This window comes from Schistocerca gregaria, chromosome 11, assembly GCF_023897955.1.
Source record: "Schistocerca gregaria isolate iqSchGreg1 chromosome 11, iqSchGreg1.2, whole genome shotgun sequence".
Taxonomy (NCBI): domain Eukaryota; kingdom Metazoa; phylum Arthropoda; class Insecta; order Orthoptera; family Acrididae; genus Schistocerca; species Schistocerca gregaria.
Window position 1 is genome coordinate 150,830,430 of NC_064930.1, and position 20,040 is coordinate 150,850,469.

General features: G+C 45.9%; 1 protein-coding gene across 1 annotated transcript in view; it reads left to right on the forward strand.

Moving 5' to 3' along the window:
- LOC126295494 (uncharacterized) overlaps window positions 1-19,047 on the forward strand; it is a 99,889-nt gene extending 80,842 nt beyond the window's left edge. Inside the window, exons 3-4 of the mRNA XM_049988055.1 lie at window positions 4,049-4,158; window positions 18,826-19,047. Coding sequence (XP_049844012.1) covers window positions 4,049-4,158; window positions 18,826-18,866 — 151 coding nt within the window. The 3' untranslated portion in view covers window positions 18,867-19,047. The remainder of the gene's footprint in view (window positions 1-4,048; window positions 4,159-18,825) is intronic.
- Window positions 19,048-20,040: the final 993 nt, after the last annotated feature.

Consider the following 20,040-nt stretch of genomic DNA (forward strand, 5'->3'; position numbering starts at 1 on the left):
TACAACTACATCTGCACCGTTATTCTGCAATTCACACTTACGTGCCTGGCAGAGGGTTCATAGAACCATTTTCGTACTACTTCCCTAGCATTCCACTCTCAAATGGCGCGTGCGAAAAGGGAACACCTAAATCTTTCTCTCATTTTATTATGATGATCATTTCTCCCTATGTAGGTGGGTGTCAACAAAATATTTTCGCATTGAGAAGAGAAAGTTGGTGATTGAAATTTCGTAAACTGACCTCGCCACAAAGAAACCGCCTTTGTTTCAGTGACTGCCACCCCAACTAGCGTATCGTATCAGTGACACCCTCGCCCCTATTGCGCTATAACAGGAAAGGGGCTGCCCTTCTTTGGACTTTTTCGACGCCCTCCGTCAATCTATAGGCAGTCAACTGTACTGCCTAATGCAACGAGCCAAAAATCCTGGAAAATTTCATAGACAGACCAGAGTACCCGGTCTGCTGGTTTGGTGAGTACCAGATTATTGCCACCTTACGGTATCTCGCCCTAACAGCTACGATGATGATCCCAGACTGAGATTTTCACTCTGCAGCGGAGTGTGAGCTGATACGAAACTTCCTGGCAGATTAAAATGTGTGCCGGACCGAGACTCGAGCTAGGCAGTTAGAGTCTCGGTCCTGCACACATTTTAATCTGCCAGGAAGTTTCGTATGATCATGATGTTTAGTTTGGCAAGGTGCTCAACTGCTCGGTCGTCAGCGCCTCTAAAAAGCCCTAACTTTTATACAGTCCGGCGTTTAGCTCAGCCCAATGTAGCGTGCTCCCGCACGCCTTGCTCATGCTGCGGCACCAAGCAGTCAGGCCTGCAGGACGAGTGGTCTGCCGGGCGAGTGGACTCACTTCTTGTTCATCGCGAACCATCAGCGACTCATTATGAGTCCCAGTACTCACAGTTAAGCTACAAATTGCTCTCGTGTTTGAATATTACGCAACGGAAACGGATAACGCAGATCTGACTATTAGTAATTGACACAACTCTGATTGTTCACTACGCACTGGCAGTACCACATTTTCTTTCTTATTTAACGGCTTTGATCAACAAGTGGCCATCGCACTGAATGTGAATGCCGCACACATTATAAATTCTGGATATCATGACTACACACTATTCGAAGAACAAGGCCACCAATCTTTTTCTTTTCACTATCTTTTTTTATTCCTATAAATTCTATTATTACATTTTTATACAACAATTACACATGAGAAACTCCGCCCAGTGGGCACGGCTTTACGTTGGTGATTCTCTATCTTGTAATTATCTAAGGCTGCAGCGCACTTTCTGGACAGGATGGTGGATCTTTTGCTACATCTCAAACTTCGACTCTCTCACCCATCATCACGAAAATTTACTCCAGACCGAGCGGTGCAAACAGGAACATGCGTAACCCACTGCCTCTGAACCTATCTTGCTACTCTCACATGCAAACCACACATACTTAAATTGCATGACATACATCACACTGACAACATACAATACATCACAAAGAATAGTCGCAACGTTAGAATCACTTCAGTTTCAGCTTTCTCACTTCAATTAGTATTCATCGCAGCTTCACACGACACTGCCCCACTTTGTAGCTTTTCTTTCCTACTATGAACTCTGGAGCATATGTGCACGTCTTCCTGTGCAATGCAAGCCAAGTGGCGTTGCTGGATAGACGGCTGACTCACCTTGCTTAACTCTGAGAGTATTCTAGTTTGAATCCAGCGTCACACGGAAACATAACACGCAAAGTAATGGTAAGAACATATTCGTCACACAGACGAGTCCTCAACTGATACCATGGACAAGTACTTCTCTTTATCCTTTGTCTCGTACACAGACTGAGACTCACACAGTACAAGTCCTGCTCACGCCATTTCTTAAATATTTCCGACTTATAGCACACGCGCCAGTAATTCAGCTTAACTTTAGCACTCGGAAGTATTTCAACTTAGTACTAGCACTCGCAAGTATTTCAACTTATTGCTACACGTGGTTTCATTGTGACCGTTGGTCGCTTCCGAAGATTACTACAATTCACTTAATATTACCTGCCTGACATTTAATTCTCCCCCCCCCCCCTAAAGTTCCTGAAATAGATAAATAATTATTCCAAATTACTCTTAAGTATTTCAGACGCATACCATTCTCTCCACTCCTAAGACAGGTCTTACCAACACAAGATCCAGCGCCAGAGTGCTGAAACATGGCTGTTCTTGAGGTCATCTCGCACCTACATCTACATCTACATCTACATGACTACTCTGCAATTCACATTTAAGTGCTTGGCAGAGGGTTCATCGAACCACAATCATACTATCTCTCTACAATTCCACTCCCGAACAGCGAGCGGGAAAAACGAACACCTAAACCTTTCTGTTCGAGCTCTGATTTCTCTTATTTTATTTTGATGATCATTCCTACCTATGTAGGTTGGGCTCAACAAAATATTTTCGCATTCGGAAGAGAAAGTTGGTGACTGAAATTTCGTAAAAAGGTCACGCCGCGACGAAAAACGTCTGTGCTGTAATGACTTCCATCCCAACTCGTGTATCATATCTGCCACACTCTCTCCCCTATAACGCGATAATACAAAACGAGCTGCCCTTTTTTGCACCCTTTCGATGTCCTCCGTCAATCCCACCTGGTAAGGATCCCACATCGCGCAGCAATATTCTAACAGAGGACGAACGAGTGTAGTATAAGCTGTCTCTTTAGTGGACTTGTTGCATCTTCTAAGTGTCCTGCCAATGAAACGCAACCTTTGGCTCCCCTTCCCGACAATATTGTCTATGTGGTCCTTCCAACTGAAGTTGTTCGTAATTTTAACACCCAGGTACTTAGTTGAATTGACAGCCTTGAGAATTGTACCATTTATCGAGTAATCGAATTCCAACGGAGTTCTTTTGGAACTCATGTGGATCATCTCACACTTTTCGTTATTTAGCGTCAGCTGCCACCTGACACACCATACAGCAATCTTTTCTAAATCGCTTTGCAGCTGATACTGGTCTTCGGATGACCTTACTAGACGGTAAATTACAGCATGATCTGCGAACAGTCTAAAAGAACTGCTCAGATTGTCACCCAGGTCATTTATATAGATCAGGAACAGTAGAGGTCCCAGGACGCTTCCCTGGGGAACACTTGATATCACTTCAGTTTTACTCGATGATTTGCCGTCTATTACTACGAACTGCGACCTTCTTGACAGGAAATCACGAATCCAGTCGCACAACTGAGACGATACCCCATAGCTCCGCAGCTTGATTAGAAGTCGCTTGTGAGGAACGGTGTCAAAAGCTTTCCGGAAATCTAGAAATACGGAATCAACTTGAGATCCCCTGTCGATAGCGGCCATTACTTCGTGCGAATTAAGAGCTAGCTGCGTTGCACAAGAGCGATGTTTTCTGATGCCATGCTGATTACGTGTCATTACCTCCGCCGAAGTGGGGGAGCACCTTGCTACCGTATTGGTCAGCCACATTTCAGGCGCTCAAAAGCTCAGGTAAATTTCATCTCTTTGGTTTCACCAAAGGTGACCAAAGGACCGTTTCAAAGATGATCATATATTGCACATTCACTATCTGCGGTTAGCAGACGACCGTACATTCATTCATTTCACAGATCTCACCAAATTGGATGAAGGGATTTATTTTGTGAGAGTGCACATGTGATAAATTAAATAAATAGATTGTCATCGTTTCGTATACTGGTATCCGGCTTTGGTGTATTAAGTGAAACTGAGTTATTATTACAAAAAAATGTTGTTCTGACAAGAATAACGATGAATGTTGTACCAGTTTCAATGTCGGGCGGTACTGTACCCTTTCGTCACGAATGATGATGGTGGTGATGACATCAACACAGAGTCCTAGTACCTGAGCAGAGAAAATCCACAACCCGGCCGGGAACTGAACCCGGGGCTCTGTGATCCACAGGCAGCGCTAGACCGAGGCCTGTGGAACTGTAACACCTGTGCAGACAGCACACGGAATGCGTTTCATTTACGAACTGGGCCCGTGTTTTGCCTTTGTTGCAGCACTACGTACGTGACGCTGGGGGCCATAGCGGCGGCGGTGGTCCTCATAGGCCTCATAGCGTGCTGCTGCTGCTGCTGCTGCTGCGGCCGGAGGGCGAGGCCGGGACAGAGTGAGTATGAGTGCGCTGGAGCAGCCGGCGGGGGTGTTCCAGCAGGGGCGGGGTGGGGGCGGGGGTGTTCCAGCAGGGGCGGGGTGGAGGCGAGGGCGGGGGTGTTCGAGCAGGGGCGGGGCGGAGGCGAGGGCGGGGGTGTTCCAGCAGGGGCAGGGCGGGGACGGGGGCGGGGGTGTTCCAGCAGGGGTGGGGCGGAGGCGAGGGTGGGGGTGTTCCAGTAGAGGCGGGGTGGGGGCGGGGGTGTTCCAGCAGGGGCGGGGCGGATGCGAGGGCGGGGGTGTTCCAGCAGGGGCAGGGCGGGGACGGGGGCGGGGGTGTTCCAGCAGGGGCGGGGGCGGAGGCGAGGGTGGGGGTGTTCCAGCAGGGGCGGGGTGGGGGCGGGGGTGTTCCAGCAGGGGCGGGGCGGATGCGAGGGCGGGGGTGTTCCAGCAGGGGCGGGGTGGGGGCGGGGGTGTTCCAGCAGGGGCGGGGGCGGAGGCGAGGGCGGGGGTGTTCCAGCAGGGGCGGGGCGGGGGCGGGGGTGTTCCAGCAGGGGCGGGGCGGATGCGAGGGCGGGGGTGTTCCAGCAGGGGCGGGGTGGGGGCGGGGGTGTTCCAGCAGGGGCGGGGCGGATGCGAGGGCGGGGGTGTTCCAGCAGGGGCGGGGCGGAGGCGAGGGCGGGGGTGTTCCAGCAGGGGCGGGGACGGGGGCGGGGGTGTTCCAGCAGGGGCGGGGGCGGAGGCGAGGGCGGGGGTGTTCCAGCAGGGGCGGGGCGGGGGCGGGGGTGTTCCAGCAGGGGCGGGGCGGATGCGAGGGCGGGGGTGTTCCAGCAGGGGCGGGGTGGGGGCGGGGGTGTTCCAGCAGGGGCGGGGCGGATGCGAGGGCGGGGGTGTTCCAGCAGGGGCGGGGCGGAGGCGAGGGCGGGGGTGTTCCAGCAGGGGCGGGGGCGAGGGTGGGGGTGTTCCAGTAGAGGCGGGGCGGAGGCGAGGGCGGGGGTGTTCCAGCAGGGGGGGGACAGGGGTGTTCCAGCAGGGGCGGGGTGGAGGCGAGGGCGGGGGTGTTCCAGCAGGGGCGGGGGCGGAGGCGGGAGTGGGCGTGTTCCAGCAGGGGCGGGTACGGGAGTGGGCGTGTTCCAGCAGGGGCGGGGGCGGGCGACAGGGGCGGGCGTGTTCCAGCAGGGGCGGGGCGGGGGCGGGGGTGTTCCAGCAGGGGCGGGGGCGTTTGCCCGCAAATGCGCCGCGCCTCAGCGGAGGGTGCCAGCGTAGGAGATGCAGTGAAGCCCCAAAGAAACTTGTACAGGCATGTGTATTCAAATGCAGAGATATGTAAACAGGCAGAAGACGGCGCTGCCGTCGGCAACGACTATACAGGCTGGTCCATTGATCGTGACCAGGCCAAATATCTCAGGAAATAAACATCAAACGAAAAAACTACAAAGAACGAAACTTGTCTAGCTTCAAGGAGGAAACCAGATGGCTCTATGGTTCGCCCGCTAGATGGCGCTGCCATGGGTTAAACGAATATCAACTGTGTTTTTTTTAAAATAGGAACCCCCATTTTTTATTACATATTCGTGTAGTACCTAAGGAAATATGAATGTTTTAGTTGCACCACTTTTCTCGCTTTGTGATAGATGGCGCTGTAATAGTCACAAACATATCTCTCACAATTTTAGACGAACAATTGGTAACAGGTAGGTTTTTTAAACTGAAATACAGGATTTATGTACGTTTGAACATTTTATGTCGGTTGTTCCAATGTGATACATATACCTTTGTGAACTTATCATTCCTCAGAACGCATGCTGTTACAGCGTGGTTACCTGTAAATACCACATTAACCCTAGGACGCCTAAGGGGGGGGGGGGTTCGTTGAACCCACGATTTTTTTATGTCCTCTGCTTTTGCCCAAGTAACTTTCATACTACATATTCCCTTTGAGTTATTGTTTGTTGGCTATTTTATGAAACGTTAGTGTCAATATATTTTATAGAACATTCCTGCTTTGAAAGAAAAAATAAATAGTTATTATGGGTCCAACAACCCCCCGCCCCTTAGGCTTACACGCTATAGAAAATTTCCCTTAGTAGGATGTTCTATTTTTCATCTCTACAACAATGCAAGTTAGTTTCTTGTTCGTTGGTATTCTTGATATTCACAACAATCGGTTTACTTTCAGAGGAAGTGTTTGTTGATGTCAGTCAGCTGTTATTCATTTTCTAAACCTGCAGTGAGTTAGTGCAGTTCCCAACACGTAAGCCCCCATTAACTTTGGTGTCCTACATAGCAAAAACGAAACCAAGTAAAAACGAAACCAAGTAAAAACTTACTGATGTTGTCAACAATGCCCCAAGATAAAGGCACTGTTGGAGGAAGAAGAATAAAACCGAGATAAATGCATATTATAATTCCACTAAAGGTGGAATTGATACCATTGATCAAATGGCGCGTATGTACACCTGCAAGAGGGGAACACAGAGATGGCCTCTGTCTGTATTCTACTCTCTCATCGACATTTGTGCTGTCAATGCAAACACAATATTCATCCAGCAACATCCGAGATGGAATGAAAAGAAACACAAAAAGCGGAAACTTTATCTTCTGCAAGCTGGGATGGAAATAGTGAAATTGGAGGTAGAAGAAAGAAGCGACAATGCAAGATGGTTATCTAACCACATTGTTCAATCAGTGGAGACCATTCTACAAAAGGAAATCGAAGAAGTGACGACAGAAGCACGTCAGCCTCCTGCAGGGAAAGGTCGGTGCCATATTTGTGTAAGAGAAGCTAAAACAATGAAGAACAAGTACAACAATCTAAGTCAACCAAAACAGAATTGTGGACAGTGTCATAAACATGTTTGTAACACACATATAGAAAAAATTGTGAAGTGTGTCTCTTGCCTTGAAGTTGAGGATTGAGAGTAGTCTATTGTATATAAACACATCTGTATTTTGAATTGTAATATGTCAATTTTTCATTCGCTCAATCCAATATTTATAACAATTGTAGGGAAGCAGCCTACTCACGCCGTATAAAATTCACATCATTCTTTCCATTGTGTGCCAGCCAGTCCACTGTAACTAGCTCTGACGTCATGAATGTTGTGCAATACTTTAAAAACCAAGTAAATAACCAGAAACGTTTCTAAAATGTCAAGAGTAATACTAAACCAATATGTGTTGAATATCAGTTCAATAACTTTAACCATTTTCGAGATTTGGACGTTTTTCTGTAAAAATCATTGGTGCAACAGAAAAGAGCTAGAAACTTAAAAATTCATATTTAGATTCCGTTTGCATAATAATTTAGTAGAAACAGTGTTCTGTATCCCACAAATTAAAATTATAGTTGAGATTCATAATTTTCTGGTTTTTGTCTTAAAAATTAAGGAAGCAAGATAGATTAAGTAGGTGAATGAATGAAGCTAGGATGTTTAAATTTAAGTAGAGGGGAGATACGCTGCAATCATAAAGATGTAACAAGTTTCAACTGAATGTCTATAAAACTATAGCGATAGCGTATCTCCGAAGGGCAAGTTCAGAGCTCGCCTACTGCATGTAGTGCAGTTAAATTAATTCTCTCGCCCAAAATATTTGACTTAGCCACGTCAGACTTTTATTATGATTACTTACCTGTGTGCTGATTGCACATTCAAACTGAGAGCTTCATCGGCCATCAGCAAAGGAATCAATGATTTATTCAATAACTTAAAGTGGAGCATTACTAGCCCGGCGGCTAGTCGGGCGAGCAGATTTGATCAGGCGTTCCCTTAGCCGTCCGCACCGCGGCTTCATATATAAGAACGCTGCGCGAGAGAGTAAGGCCCCAGTTCTCTCCTGACGCTGATCTGCGCACCACCTGTGCCGGGAGTCGCGCCGCGTCGGTGTCATTGCTATAAACAGCCTCGGATGCCGTAATAAGTTACTCGGGATACGCGCAGCCAAGAAATCGTTTTCGAGTGATGTGTGAATTCTGGTATGACTTTGATGATCTATCTTCAGTTAGCGTATGTCGTATTTTCACGTGCCGCCGCGGGACAGATATTCTACCATTATTTAGCGTCGCGTTGATGAACATTATCATCAAATTATGGCGAGCATTCACTTAAACATTTAATTTGAACAGTTATAGTTTCATCAGCGCATTAGACTCTGAACTGCTCTGGTAGTTGGATTGTGTGGATACTTTTTGGTCTGAATTTCAGAATGTAGTGAACATTTTTGAAAGAATCGTATTTTGATTATGAATCCCAGACAGTCTCCTAATTCCTCAGAGCTATAAGCTGTGGCTATAAGTGTATTTCCCAGTTGAAGTGGGCACTAGGAATTCTAATTACAGGCTTCACGTTTTGTTAACCACTTTCTGGTTGCCAATATTGTAGTTAGAGAGCCAGTGCTGAGAACAGCAAACAACAGCATTAAATAAATCATAGGAACATTTTAATAACAACAAAATTTCCATCCGCTGCCCCACATATGGTGCATCGCCAGGAAAGACATTTTCCACATTACATTTCATTTATCATTAACAAAAAATTCCATACGCCACCCCACACAATTAACAACATTTATAAACCGATGCCTTAGGCACACAAGTTAGAAAAAAAGGCTTCGGTGTGCTAGGGTTAATGCAATAAAGGCTCAAAATGATGTCTGTCGACCTCAGTGCATTTGGCAATACATCTAACGACATTCCTCTCAACAGCGAGTAGTTCGCCTTCCGTAATGTTTGCACGTGCATTGACAATGCGCTGACGCATGTTGTCAGGCGTTGTCGGTGGATCATGATAGGAAATATCCTTCAAGTTTCCCCACAGAAAGAAATCCGGGGACGTCAGATCCGGTGATCGTGCGGGCCACGGTATGGTGCTACGACGACCAATCCACCTCTCATGAAATATGCTATTCAATACCGCTTCAACCGCACGCGAGCTATGTGCCGGACATCCATCATGTTGTAAGTACATCGCCGTTCTGTCATCCAGTGAAACATATTGTAGTAACATCGGTAGCACATTACGTAGGAAATCAGCATGCATTGCACCATTTAGATTGCCATCGATAAAATGGGGGCCAATTATCCTTCCTCCCATAATGCCGCACCATACATTAACCCGCCAAGGTCGCTGATGTTCCACTTGTCGCAGCCATTGTGGATTTTCCGTTCCCCTATAGTGCATATTATGCCGGTTTACGTTACCGCTGTATGCTGACGCTTCATTGCTAAACAGAACGCGTGCAAAAAATCTGCCATCATCCCGTAATTTCTCTTGTCCTCTGTGGCAGAACTATACATGACGTTCAAAGTCGTCGCCATGCAATTTCTGGTGCACAGAAATATGGTACGGGTGCAATCAAAGTTGATGTAGGATTCTCAACACCGATGTTTTTGAGATTCCTGATTCTCGCGCAATTTGTCTGCTACTGATGTGCGGATTAGCCGCGACAGCAGCTAAAACACCTACTTGGGCATCATTTGTTGCAGGTCGTGGTTGACTTTTCACACCTGGCCGAACACTTCCTGTTTCCTTAAATAACCTAACTATCCGGCGAACGGTCCGGACACTTGGGGTGATGTCATCCAGGATACCGAGCAGCATACATAGCACACGCCCGTTGGGCATTTTGATCACAGTAGCCATACATCAACACCATATCGACCTTTCCCACAATTGGTAAACGGACATTTTAACACGGGTAATCTATCACGAAGCAAATACCGTTCGCAGTGGCGGAATGTTTCGTGATACCACGTACTTGTACGTTTGTGACTATTTCCTTACGTACTACACGAATATGTAATAAAAAATGGCGGTTCTTTTTTTTTTTTTACCTATGGCAGCGCCATCTAGCGGGCCAACCATAGCACCACCTGGCTTCCCCCTTCAAGCTAGAATAGTTTCGTTGTTTGTAATTTTTTCGTTTGACGCTTATTTCGTGACATATTTGGCCCGGTCACGATCAATGGAGCACCCTGTATAAGGCAACAGGTGACTGGTGCAGTTGTTAGATCTCCTGTTGCTCGGACCGGCCGCTGTGGCCGAGCGGTTCTAGGCGCTTCAGTCCGGAACTGCGCTACTGCTACGATCACAGTTTCGAATCCTGCCTCGGGCATGGATGTCTGTTACGTCCTTAGGTTGGTTAGGTGTAAGTAGTTTCAAAGTCTAGGAGACTGATGACCTCCGATGTTAAGTCTCATAGTGAAAGTTATCGATTTAAGTGAGTCTGAACGTGGTGGTACAGTTGCCACACAAGCGACGTTTCGCAGCACCTCAGAGGAAGCGATGAAGTGGGGATTTCCACGAGTGTACCGTGAATATCAGGAATCTGCTAAAAGATCAAACCTCCGACATCGCTGCGGCCGGGAAAAGATCCTGCAAGAACGGTACTGACAACGACTGAAGAAAACCGTTCGACGTGACAGAAGAACAGCCCTTCCGCAAACTGCTGCAGATTTCAGTGCTGGGCCATCAACAAGTGTCAGCGTGCGAACCATTCGACGAAACATCATCAAGATACGGGCTTTCGGAGCCTGAGGCCCCCTCGCTTACGCTCGACGAATGCACGACAGAAGGCTTTACGCCTCGCCTGGGACCGTCAACACCGACAGTGGACTGTTGATGGCTGGAAACATGTTCCCTGGTCGGACGAGTCTCGTTTCGAATTGTATAGAACGGATGGACGCATACAGGTGTCAGGACAACCTCACGAATCTGTAGACCCTTCACGTCAGCAGGGGACTGTGCAACCCAGTGGGGGCTTGCATGATAAGCTGCCATCGTAGCAACAGTAACCGATCTAACAACACACACTTGTCTTACATAGGCAGCGCTCTATTCTGCCTGTTTACATATCTCTGCATTTGAATGCGCATGCCTTTAGCAGTTTCTGTGGCGCTTCAGAATATAATAAAAGCGCAAGTGTACTGAGAAACGAGTCGAAGTGTGATCGAGGGAGTTATACGGTGTGGTAGCCCTCTGTCCCCCATCCGTGAACAAAGGTGTGTCTTCGAGGATCTAATAATTTCCAGAACATTCCGGAGTATTCGAGAACATTCGTGAGTATTAGAGAGCATTCTACAACATTCCACCCTGTTCCGTAATGTTCCACGATGATCCGGAATATTCTGGAATGTTCGACAATAGTCTGGAACATTCCGGTCTGTTCCAAAATATTGGGGAACATCCCAGAACGTTGTGGAACAATCCAGAACACTCTCGAGTGTTGCAGAATGTTCTGGAATTCGCCACTGATGGAGCAACCCATTGGTCGTTGTTGTTGTGATCATCAGTCCTGCGACTGCTTTGATGCAGCTCTCCATGCTACTCTATCCTGTGCAAGCTTCTTCATCTCCCAGTACCTACTGCAACCTACATCCTTCTGAATCTGCTTAGTGTATTCATCTCTTGGTCTCCCTCTACGATTTTTACCCTCCACGCTTCCCTCCAATGCTAACTTTCTGATCCCTTGATGCCTCAGAACATGTCCTACCAACCAATCCCTTCTTCTAGTCAAGTTGTGCCACAAACGCCTCTTCTCCCCAATTATATTCAATACCTCCTCATTAGTTATGTCATCTACCCACCTAATCTTCAGCATTCTTCTGCAGCACCACATTTTGAAAGCTTCTATTCTCTTCTTGTCCAAACTATTTATCGTCCACGTTTCACTTCCATATGTGGCCACACTCCATACAAATACTTTCAGAAACGACTTCCTGACACTTAAACCTATACTCGATGTTAACAAACTTCTCTTCTTCAGAAACGCTTTCCTTGCCATTGCCAGTCTACATTTTATATCCTCCCTACTTCGACCATCATCAGTTATTTTTCTCCCTAAATAGCAAAACTCCTATACTACATTAAGTGTCTCATTTCCTAATCTAATTCCCTCAGCATCACCCGACTTAATTCGACTACATTCCATTATCCTCGTTTTGCTTTTGTTGATGTTCACCTTATACACTCCTTTCAAGATACTGTCCATTCCATTCAACTGCTCTTCCAGGTCCTTTGCTGTCTCTGACAGAATTACAAAGTCATCGGCGAACTTCAGAGTTTTTATTTCTTCTACGTGGATTTTATTACCTACTCCGAATTTTTCTTTTGTTTCCTTTATTGCTTGTTCAATATACAGATTGAATAACATCGGGGAGAGGCTACAACCCTGTCTTACTCCTTTCCCAACCACTGCTTCCCTTTCATGTCCCTCGACTCTTATAACAGCCACCTGGTTTCTGTACAAATTGCAAATAGCCTTTCGCTCCCTGTATTTTACCCCTGCCACCTTTAGAATTTGAAAGAGAGTATTCCAGTCAACATTGTCAAAAGCTTTCTCTAAGTCTACAAATGCTAGAAACGAAGGTTTGCCTTTCCTTAATGTTTCTTCTAAGATAAGTTGTAGGGTCAGTATTGCCTCACGTGTTCCAACATATCTACGGGATCCAAAGTGACCTTCCCCGTGGTCGGTTTCTATCAGTTTTTCCATAGTATTTTGCACCTGTGACTTATTAAACTGATAGTTCGGTAATCATCACATCTGTCAACACCTGCTTTCTTTGGGAACCGTGGACCTTGCCGTTGGTGGGGAGGCTTGCGTGCCTCAGCGATACAGATGGCCGTACCGTAGGTGCAACCACAACGGAGGGGTATCTGTTGAGAGGCCAGACAAACGTGTGATTCCTAAAGAGGCGTGTACAAAGCCAGACCCGTCGTCGGTCGAAGGTGACGAAGGGAGGAAACGAAAAAGTAGTGCAGTGAGTGAATGAAGAGGAACAGTCTCCTGTGCGTAGCCAGAGAGATACCTTGATAGGGTATAACCGCTCCTCAGTAACAATCGAAAGGAAAGTTACGGCGCTGTCGTGGACTGGACTGACAACAACACCGGCGGAGTCACTCACCTGGACGCACCAGGCGGCGGCTCCAAAGCGTCTCCAACAGATCCGGCGCTGGCGGAGAAGTGGGCTAAGCGAAGCGCCGGCGTCGTCAGACACGGCTGCCACGCCTACCGAAGGATTGACTGCTCATTTCGCCCTACAACTACCGCTGAACGTAGCCGAAGAGCGATTCCCGGCATATAACACCCCAAGAGCATCTGCACGGGTAGAAGCTAAAAACCAAGCTAACACTGTCTTCTGGGACGAATGCACAACGGCATATGGAAGAAAATCACTCTAAACCATGGACAGAAAATTGCGAGGAAAGTCAGAAGCGACGGGGGAGACGCCCTACTCATATTGGCGGGAGATTTCCGACAAACACTTCGAGTTATCCCCAAGTCAACACCAGCAGACGACTTCAGTGCACGCTTTTTTTTTTCTTTTTTAAAAAAGAAAGTTTGTGGGCACACATAGAAATACTGCGAGTAACAAAAGATATGAGAGCTAAACCATCGAAAGACGAAACATCAGTACAGTTTGCGCAGTTTTAGAAATAGACCTGTGCCCTTTTCCAATCCTTTGGAACGCTGCGCTCTTCTACATCTCTAGAAGAGTGTAGCGTTCCAAAGGAGTGGAAAAGGGCACAGGTGATCCCCGTTTTGAAGAAGGGGCGTCGAACAGATGTGCAGAACTATAGACCTATATCTCTAAAATCTATCAGTTGTAGAGTTTTAGAGCACGTATTATGTTCGAGTATAATGACTTTTCGGAAGACTAGAAATCTACTCTGTAGGAATCAGCACGGGTTTCGAAAAAGACGATCGTGTGAAACCCAGCTCGCGCTGTTGGTCCACGAGACTCAGAGGGCTATAGACACGGGTTCCCAGGTAGATGCCGTGTTTCTTTACTTCCGCAAGGCGTTCGATACAGTTCCCCACAGTCATTTAATGAACAAAGTAAGAGCATACGGACTATCAGACCAATTATGTGATTGGATTGAAGAGTTCCTAGATAACTGAACGCATCATGTCATTCTCAATGGAGTGAAGTGTTCGGAAGTAAGAGTGATTTCAGGTATGCCAGAGGGGAGTGTCGTGGGACCGTTGCTATTCACAATATACATAAATGACCTGGTGGATGACATCGGAAATTAACTCAGGCTTTTTGTGGGTGATACTGTAGTATATCGAGAGGTGGTAACAACTGAAAATTCTACTGAAATGCAGGAGGATCTGCAACGATTTGACGCATGGTGCAGGGAATGGCAATTGAATCTCAATGTAGACAAGTGTAATGTGCTGCGAATACATACAAAGAAAGATCCCTTATCATTTAGCTACAATATAGCAGGTCAGCAACTGGAAGCAGTTAATTCCATAAATTATCTGGGAGTACGCATTAGGATTGACTTAAAATGGAATGATCATATAAACTTAATCGTCGGTAAAGCAGATGCCAGACAGAGATTCATTGGAAGAATCCTAAGGAAATGCAATCCGAAAACAAAGGAAGTAGGTTACAGTACGCTTGTTCGCCCACTGCTCGAATACTGATGAGCAGTGTGGGATCCGTACCAGATAGGGTTGATGGAAGAGATAGAGAAGATCCAACGGAGCAGCGCGCTTTCCTACAGGATCATTTAGTGATCGCGAAAGCGTTACGGAGATGACAGATAAACTCCAGTGGAAGACTCTGCAGGAGAGACGCTCAGTAGCTCGGTACGGGCTTTTGTTGAAGTTTCGAGAACATGCCTTCACCGAGGAGTCGAGCAGTATATTGCTCCCTCCTACGTATATCTCGCGAAGAGACCGTGAGGATAAAATCAGAGAGATTAGAGCCCACACAGGAGCATACCGACAATCCTTCTTTCGACGAACAATACGAGACTGGAATAGAAGGGAGAACCGATAGAGGTACTCAAGGTACTCTCCGCCACACACCGTCAGTTGGCTTGCGGAGTACGGATGTAGACGTAGATGTAGACGGAGCCATACATCCTACTGTCCCGACATTGTTCACAATTATACCGATCCCGGTTGGCTATACTGAAGGCCAATTTTGGCAACTGAAAATAACATTGTCGACGGTATCGACTTTAACATTCAAAAGAAAATTTCGGGTGACGAGAGAATGTAGCAAGTGATCGAAACAATGGTAAACGATGAAGAAAGTGTAAACTTCCCTAGAGAATTTATAAACTCTTTACAAGTACCATGAATGTCATTACACTGCCTTATACTTAAAATTGGATCTCGGATCAAACTATTCAGAAATCTCAACTCACCAAAACTTTGTATTGGAACGAGAGTGATCGTGGAACAGCTGTCGAACAACGTCACCGAAGCCGAACTTGTGACTGGGTAGCGCCAAGGACACACCATTTATGCCCACAATACCACTGGTCTCTACTGAACTGCTTTCCAATTTAAAAGCTGCAATTTCCAGCCAAAATAGCCTATAGTTTTACAATCAACAAAGCGCAAGGACAAATTTTAAAGTATTGAAGCATGAACCTCATCAAGACTACTGCTTCTCTCACGGCAAACTGTAGACAGCTTGCTCCCTAGCTGGAAACTCGAAAACTGTGTGCATATATTTCACGGATTACAAAATGAAAAATGTTGTTTATAATCAAGTATTGTAAATAGTTAGGATATACTCTCAACAGATTTTTTTTGCCTCTTATGCATTAACAAGTATTGTAAATAGTTAGAATATGTTTTCAATGTTTTTTTTTACTTGGTTTAAAATTTATCTTTTTTTCCAACTGATGCACAACCTCATCTCAACTCTGAACGGAGCTGGGTAATCCAGCTTGTTCTTTATATTTGTTAACAATAACATCACCAAAACCAAAGTTTTCAAGTTAAAAGCGTAATTTTATGCAAAAATCTGCGCGCGTACTAAAAATATAATTTCAACCGATAAAATCTGGAAGTGATTTCATATATTCATTGTGTGTATCAATGGATTTGCACTTCTAGATGATCAGGAAGCAGACACACTTGATTTGTCTCGCGTGACCTGCCGGTAAGCGAGAGTACGCATACCGGGCCGCCATCTTGGCTCGGCCGGGTTGCTTTCGGGCGGTTTTCGCGACGCATCTCGGCGTGAGCTGGGTCGCCCGAGATCTGATTGTCTCGCGAAAGTATCGAGTTAGATTCTTCCGAGTTTATTAATATTTTTGATCTGATTCGTCAGGGGACGATTCCGAACTTTGAAATTTTACCGCCGACGCAGAGTGTGGATTCCGACTTGCGATTTTTGCCAGTTAGCACCTGAGGACTTTAACTTGATTCTGAACCGAGCTGGACTTGGAATTTTTCGAGGATTTGGAGTAAGTTCGGACCTAGGTGGGATGCTACCTGGCTGTACATTCATCCTTGGAAGATGATTAAACTTGTTTCTGCGAGGCACAAGGAAAATAAATATGACAATTTCGTGAAACTCTAACCCTTGTAAGCTGTGAACTATAAAGGGTGCGGCAAAAAGTGCATACACACTTTGAAGCGTCATAGAAAATATATTTCCCATTCTACAATGTTAAATTTCTGGAAATGAAAAGCTTAAAGTTTAATTGGAAAAATAAATGTACTTTGCAAATGTGATTAATGTTCAAACTGGTGGCCTTCAGCACCAATACACTTCTGAGTATGAGTCACCACTGATTCCGCGCATCGCACCAAAGCGTCCAGTGAGATTTCTGCGCACACCGCCTGAATCTCATTCCAAAGTGTGTCGAGGTTACGCTGTTTAAGATGGTACACCTCATCTTTTACTGTGCCCCGTAAGAAGAAATCCAGCGGCGTGAGGTCTGGAGAGTGTGCAGGAAACTCGATCAGTCGCCTGCGTCCTTTCCGCTGGCCTGGCTCATTGTGATCCAGGTGTGCTCGTACGTCCCTACCATAGTGCGGTGGGGCGCCATCTTGTTGGAAATAAAACTCATCATTACCGTATAGTGCACGAATGGCAGGGAATATGGAGTCAGCAAGCATTGTTAGGTACGTTTCTCCAGTAACAGTACCTTCAAAGCGGAAAGGCCCAACGAGTCCCCTTGCAGACAAACCACACCACACATTTACACCAGGCAAGTTCACAGCCTTCTCAACTGTAATGTGAGGATTATCTTCAGCCCAGTGCACACAATTGTGCCTATTGACAGTTCCACGGAGTTTGAATTGGGCTTCATCCGACCAAATTATGCTACCCGTAAATCCCGGTTCACGTCTCACCATCTCCTGAACGCATTAACAAAATTCTAACCTTCGATATGGGTCGTCGTCACTTAGGTGTTGCACCAGCCACACAGAACTCGCCTTTCTTCAGAATTCGTAGCACACTGCTGGCGCTTACATGACTCTCGCGTGCCGCTTGCCTCGGAGATTTTTGAGGCGAACGCTGAAACAGTTCAGAGACGGCAGTTGTGGAATCGTCACTTGTAGCCGTACGAGGTCGCCCTGATCGACCTTTATGCACGTCACACACTGTTCCGCGAATTTAGAATTTGTCTCGTAGACGTGTAATCGTTAACCTTGAAGGTGGTTCTGTACCATACCCACTTCTCCACTGTCTTCGAACCGTAGCTACACTCTCAAACTTCCAGCACCACTTAATTATCTGCTTCCGTGCTTCAAAGCTCAAGCGCCCGTGCACCATGTTGCAGTTACTTCCTTGCCACTGCTACCACCTGTTGAAGAAACATAACATTACTTTCTCACAGATATGTAACATTGTAGAACGGGAAATAAATTGTCTGTGGCAGTTCAAAGTGTGTATTACACGAATTCCAGAGTGCATTCTGTAGAATAATTTGGGCTAATGCGACGAGTGAATGGCTGGTCCCTAGAATTCAGAGAGACAGACTTTAGAAAAATCCAACCCTGCACTGTTTCCGGCGATGGTGTGCTACTAACCAAAGCTTTGACAAACAGATGATTTGCACAGTAGTGCTGTGGGCCCTGAGGTGTCTTAGTGACCCACTGGGCACTGACTTTCCAGCGACACGTGCTCAGTCGGGCACTTCAGCCCTGCGGTTACGTTTTCAAGTTAGCCAGCGCACTCAGGTGTTAGTGGGCAGTGCCAAAGTGTTAACGTCATCCGTAAAAGCAGTGTTGATGATACTTGTCCGTTTCCTTCCGTTCTGTCTGTGCCTTTTCAGCATGTCAGTCATGCAATATTAGACGACATCTCTGCTGCGTATTGTTCTTAGCAACGTGATTTTGTATCTTCAGTTCCAATATCTTTATAACGTTGCATTCTTAGACCAGAGTGGATGATGACATACAGGACACAGAATCCCGTCTGGGGCCTGCGATCATTTTTTATGTCAATAATTGGCAACCAGTGATGTACAATGGCAATAAAGTCATGGGGTGTTCAACTGACTCCTTTATTAGAACATGTTACGCGCTTGGGGATTACACCCATCTTCAGACATATGTTACCAGAAAGTACAAAACATAATCGAACAGCACACTCAACACGTCTCGACGTTACAGAAAATGAGATCTGGTCATGTGAGTTACATACTTGAAGCAGAGCGTAGACTGACGCCGAACAAGCAGACTAGCAGCGGAGCGCCCTCGGCATGGTCACGTGCTCCATGCATCTGAAAGCATAGCACTATGACATATCTACAATTCCCCCTACATTACAAATTACAAAACGGAAGTGAAGTAAGGCTGGACTTGCACTGTATTTTCTGTGGTGTTGTGTTGTGTGTTGCAGCTGTGATCGTGCACAATCGTGTTGTGTTGTGTGTTGCAGCTGTGATCGTGCACAATCGTGTTGTGTTGTGTGTTGCAGTTTTGATCGTGCACAACAGACCCCTCGTGGCATCGCCCTGAACGCCGGAGTGGAGAGAACACGCAGCGGTGACGAGCGCAACGTTCTCTCGTGTATTCTTACGAGCAACTCTGACTGCTTCTCACTCTCCGAGGTGTAAATGAAATGAAACTCTTGTTTTGTACATAAAATCTAGAGGAGTATATTTTGAAGTAATTTTAATAAAGAGAGAAATGCCGTCAATTGTATTATGTTTCTGTAGCATATGACAAACTTTGCAAATTTCACCTGAAACGTGTTACATAAAAAGGAGCATTTGATGTTTTGTATCTCGTTAAAGGCAAGTTTCCAGTTCGCATTTTTAAAAAAAAAAATCGTGACTATGGCGAGCTTAGCTTCTTGTAACAGTGACCTTATTCACTGTTTTCAGTTTTTTTTCTTTTTTTTGCGCAACTGGCGTGCAAATGCTGACCTGTGCCCTGGAGTACACCTGTATAAATCCTCAAAGCCTTTCCCAATAATACAATGTGACCCGGCCATATATTCCAGAATGTTCAGAGTGTCAGTAAACGCTGCCAATGCAGAGCTTTTGCATCGTGTACAATCTGACGTAATATCCCAATGGCTTCATCTTTGTTAACTCTCCAAGGAAATATACGATAGTGAGTGTATCGGACGATTCACACGAAATCACAAAAAAATGAAACTTTCTTTCCTCAGAAATAAAGTGGACATAAAAAAAGAAAGTGAACGTAAACGTGAACGAAATCCTTACTTGCCAGTAATAAATCTATCGATTGGTTTTCAGCACATAATACAATAGACGTCATGGAACAATTCTGGTTTTCAAAAACCTCATACCAGTATTCATTCAAAACATAAAATTAAAACTCAGGCACACTCACAAAAGAGCAAAAATTTCATACAACAATAACATGAGTACGTGCATTGTAGATTCCTGTGGTCGTGAATATCTTCCAAACGGCTCACAAAATTCGCAACTGTCCCTAAACATTCTACTCCATATTCTGAATGAAATTTACGCGTCTTCGCAAAAAATAGGAATATCTGTAATTACCGCCTGCTGTGACGTCGCTCTGATCGCTGCCATGACAGTTCTTATCACCACCACATTTCTGCATCAACGACAAAGAGTATTTTGATGATATTGTAAAAAACACTAATTAAGTCACTAATGTAAGTTCACTCCGGAATGCACTGAAAACAAAACTTATT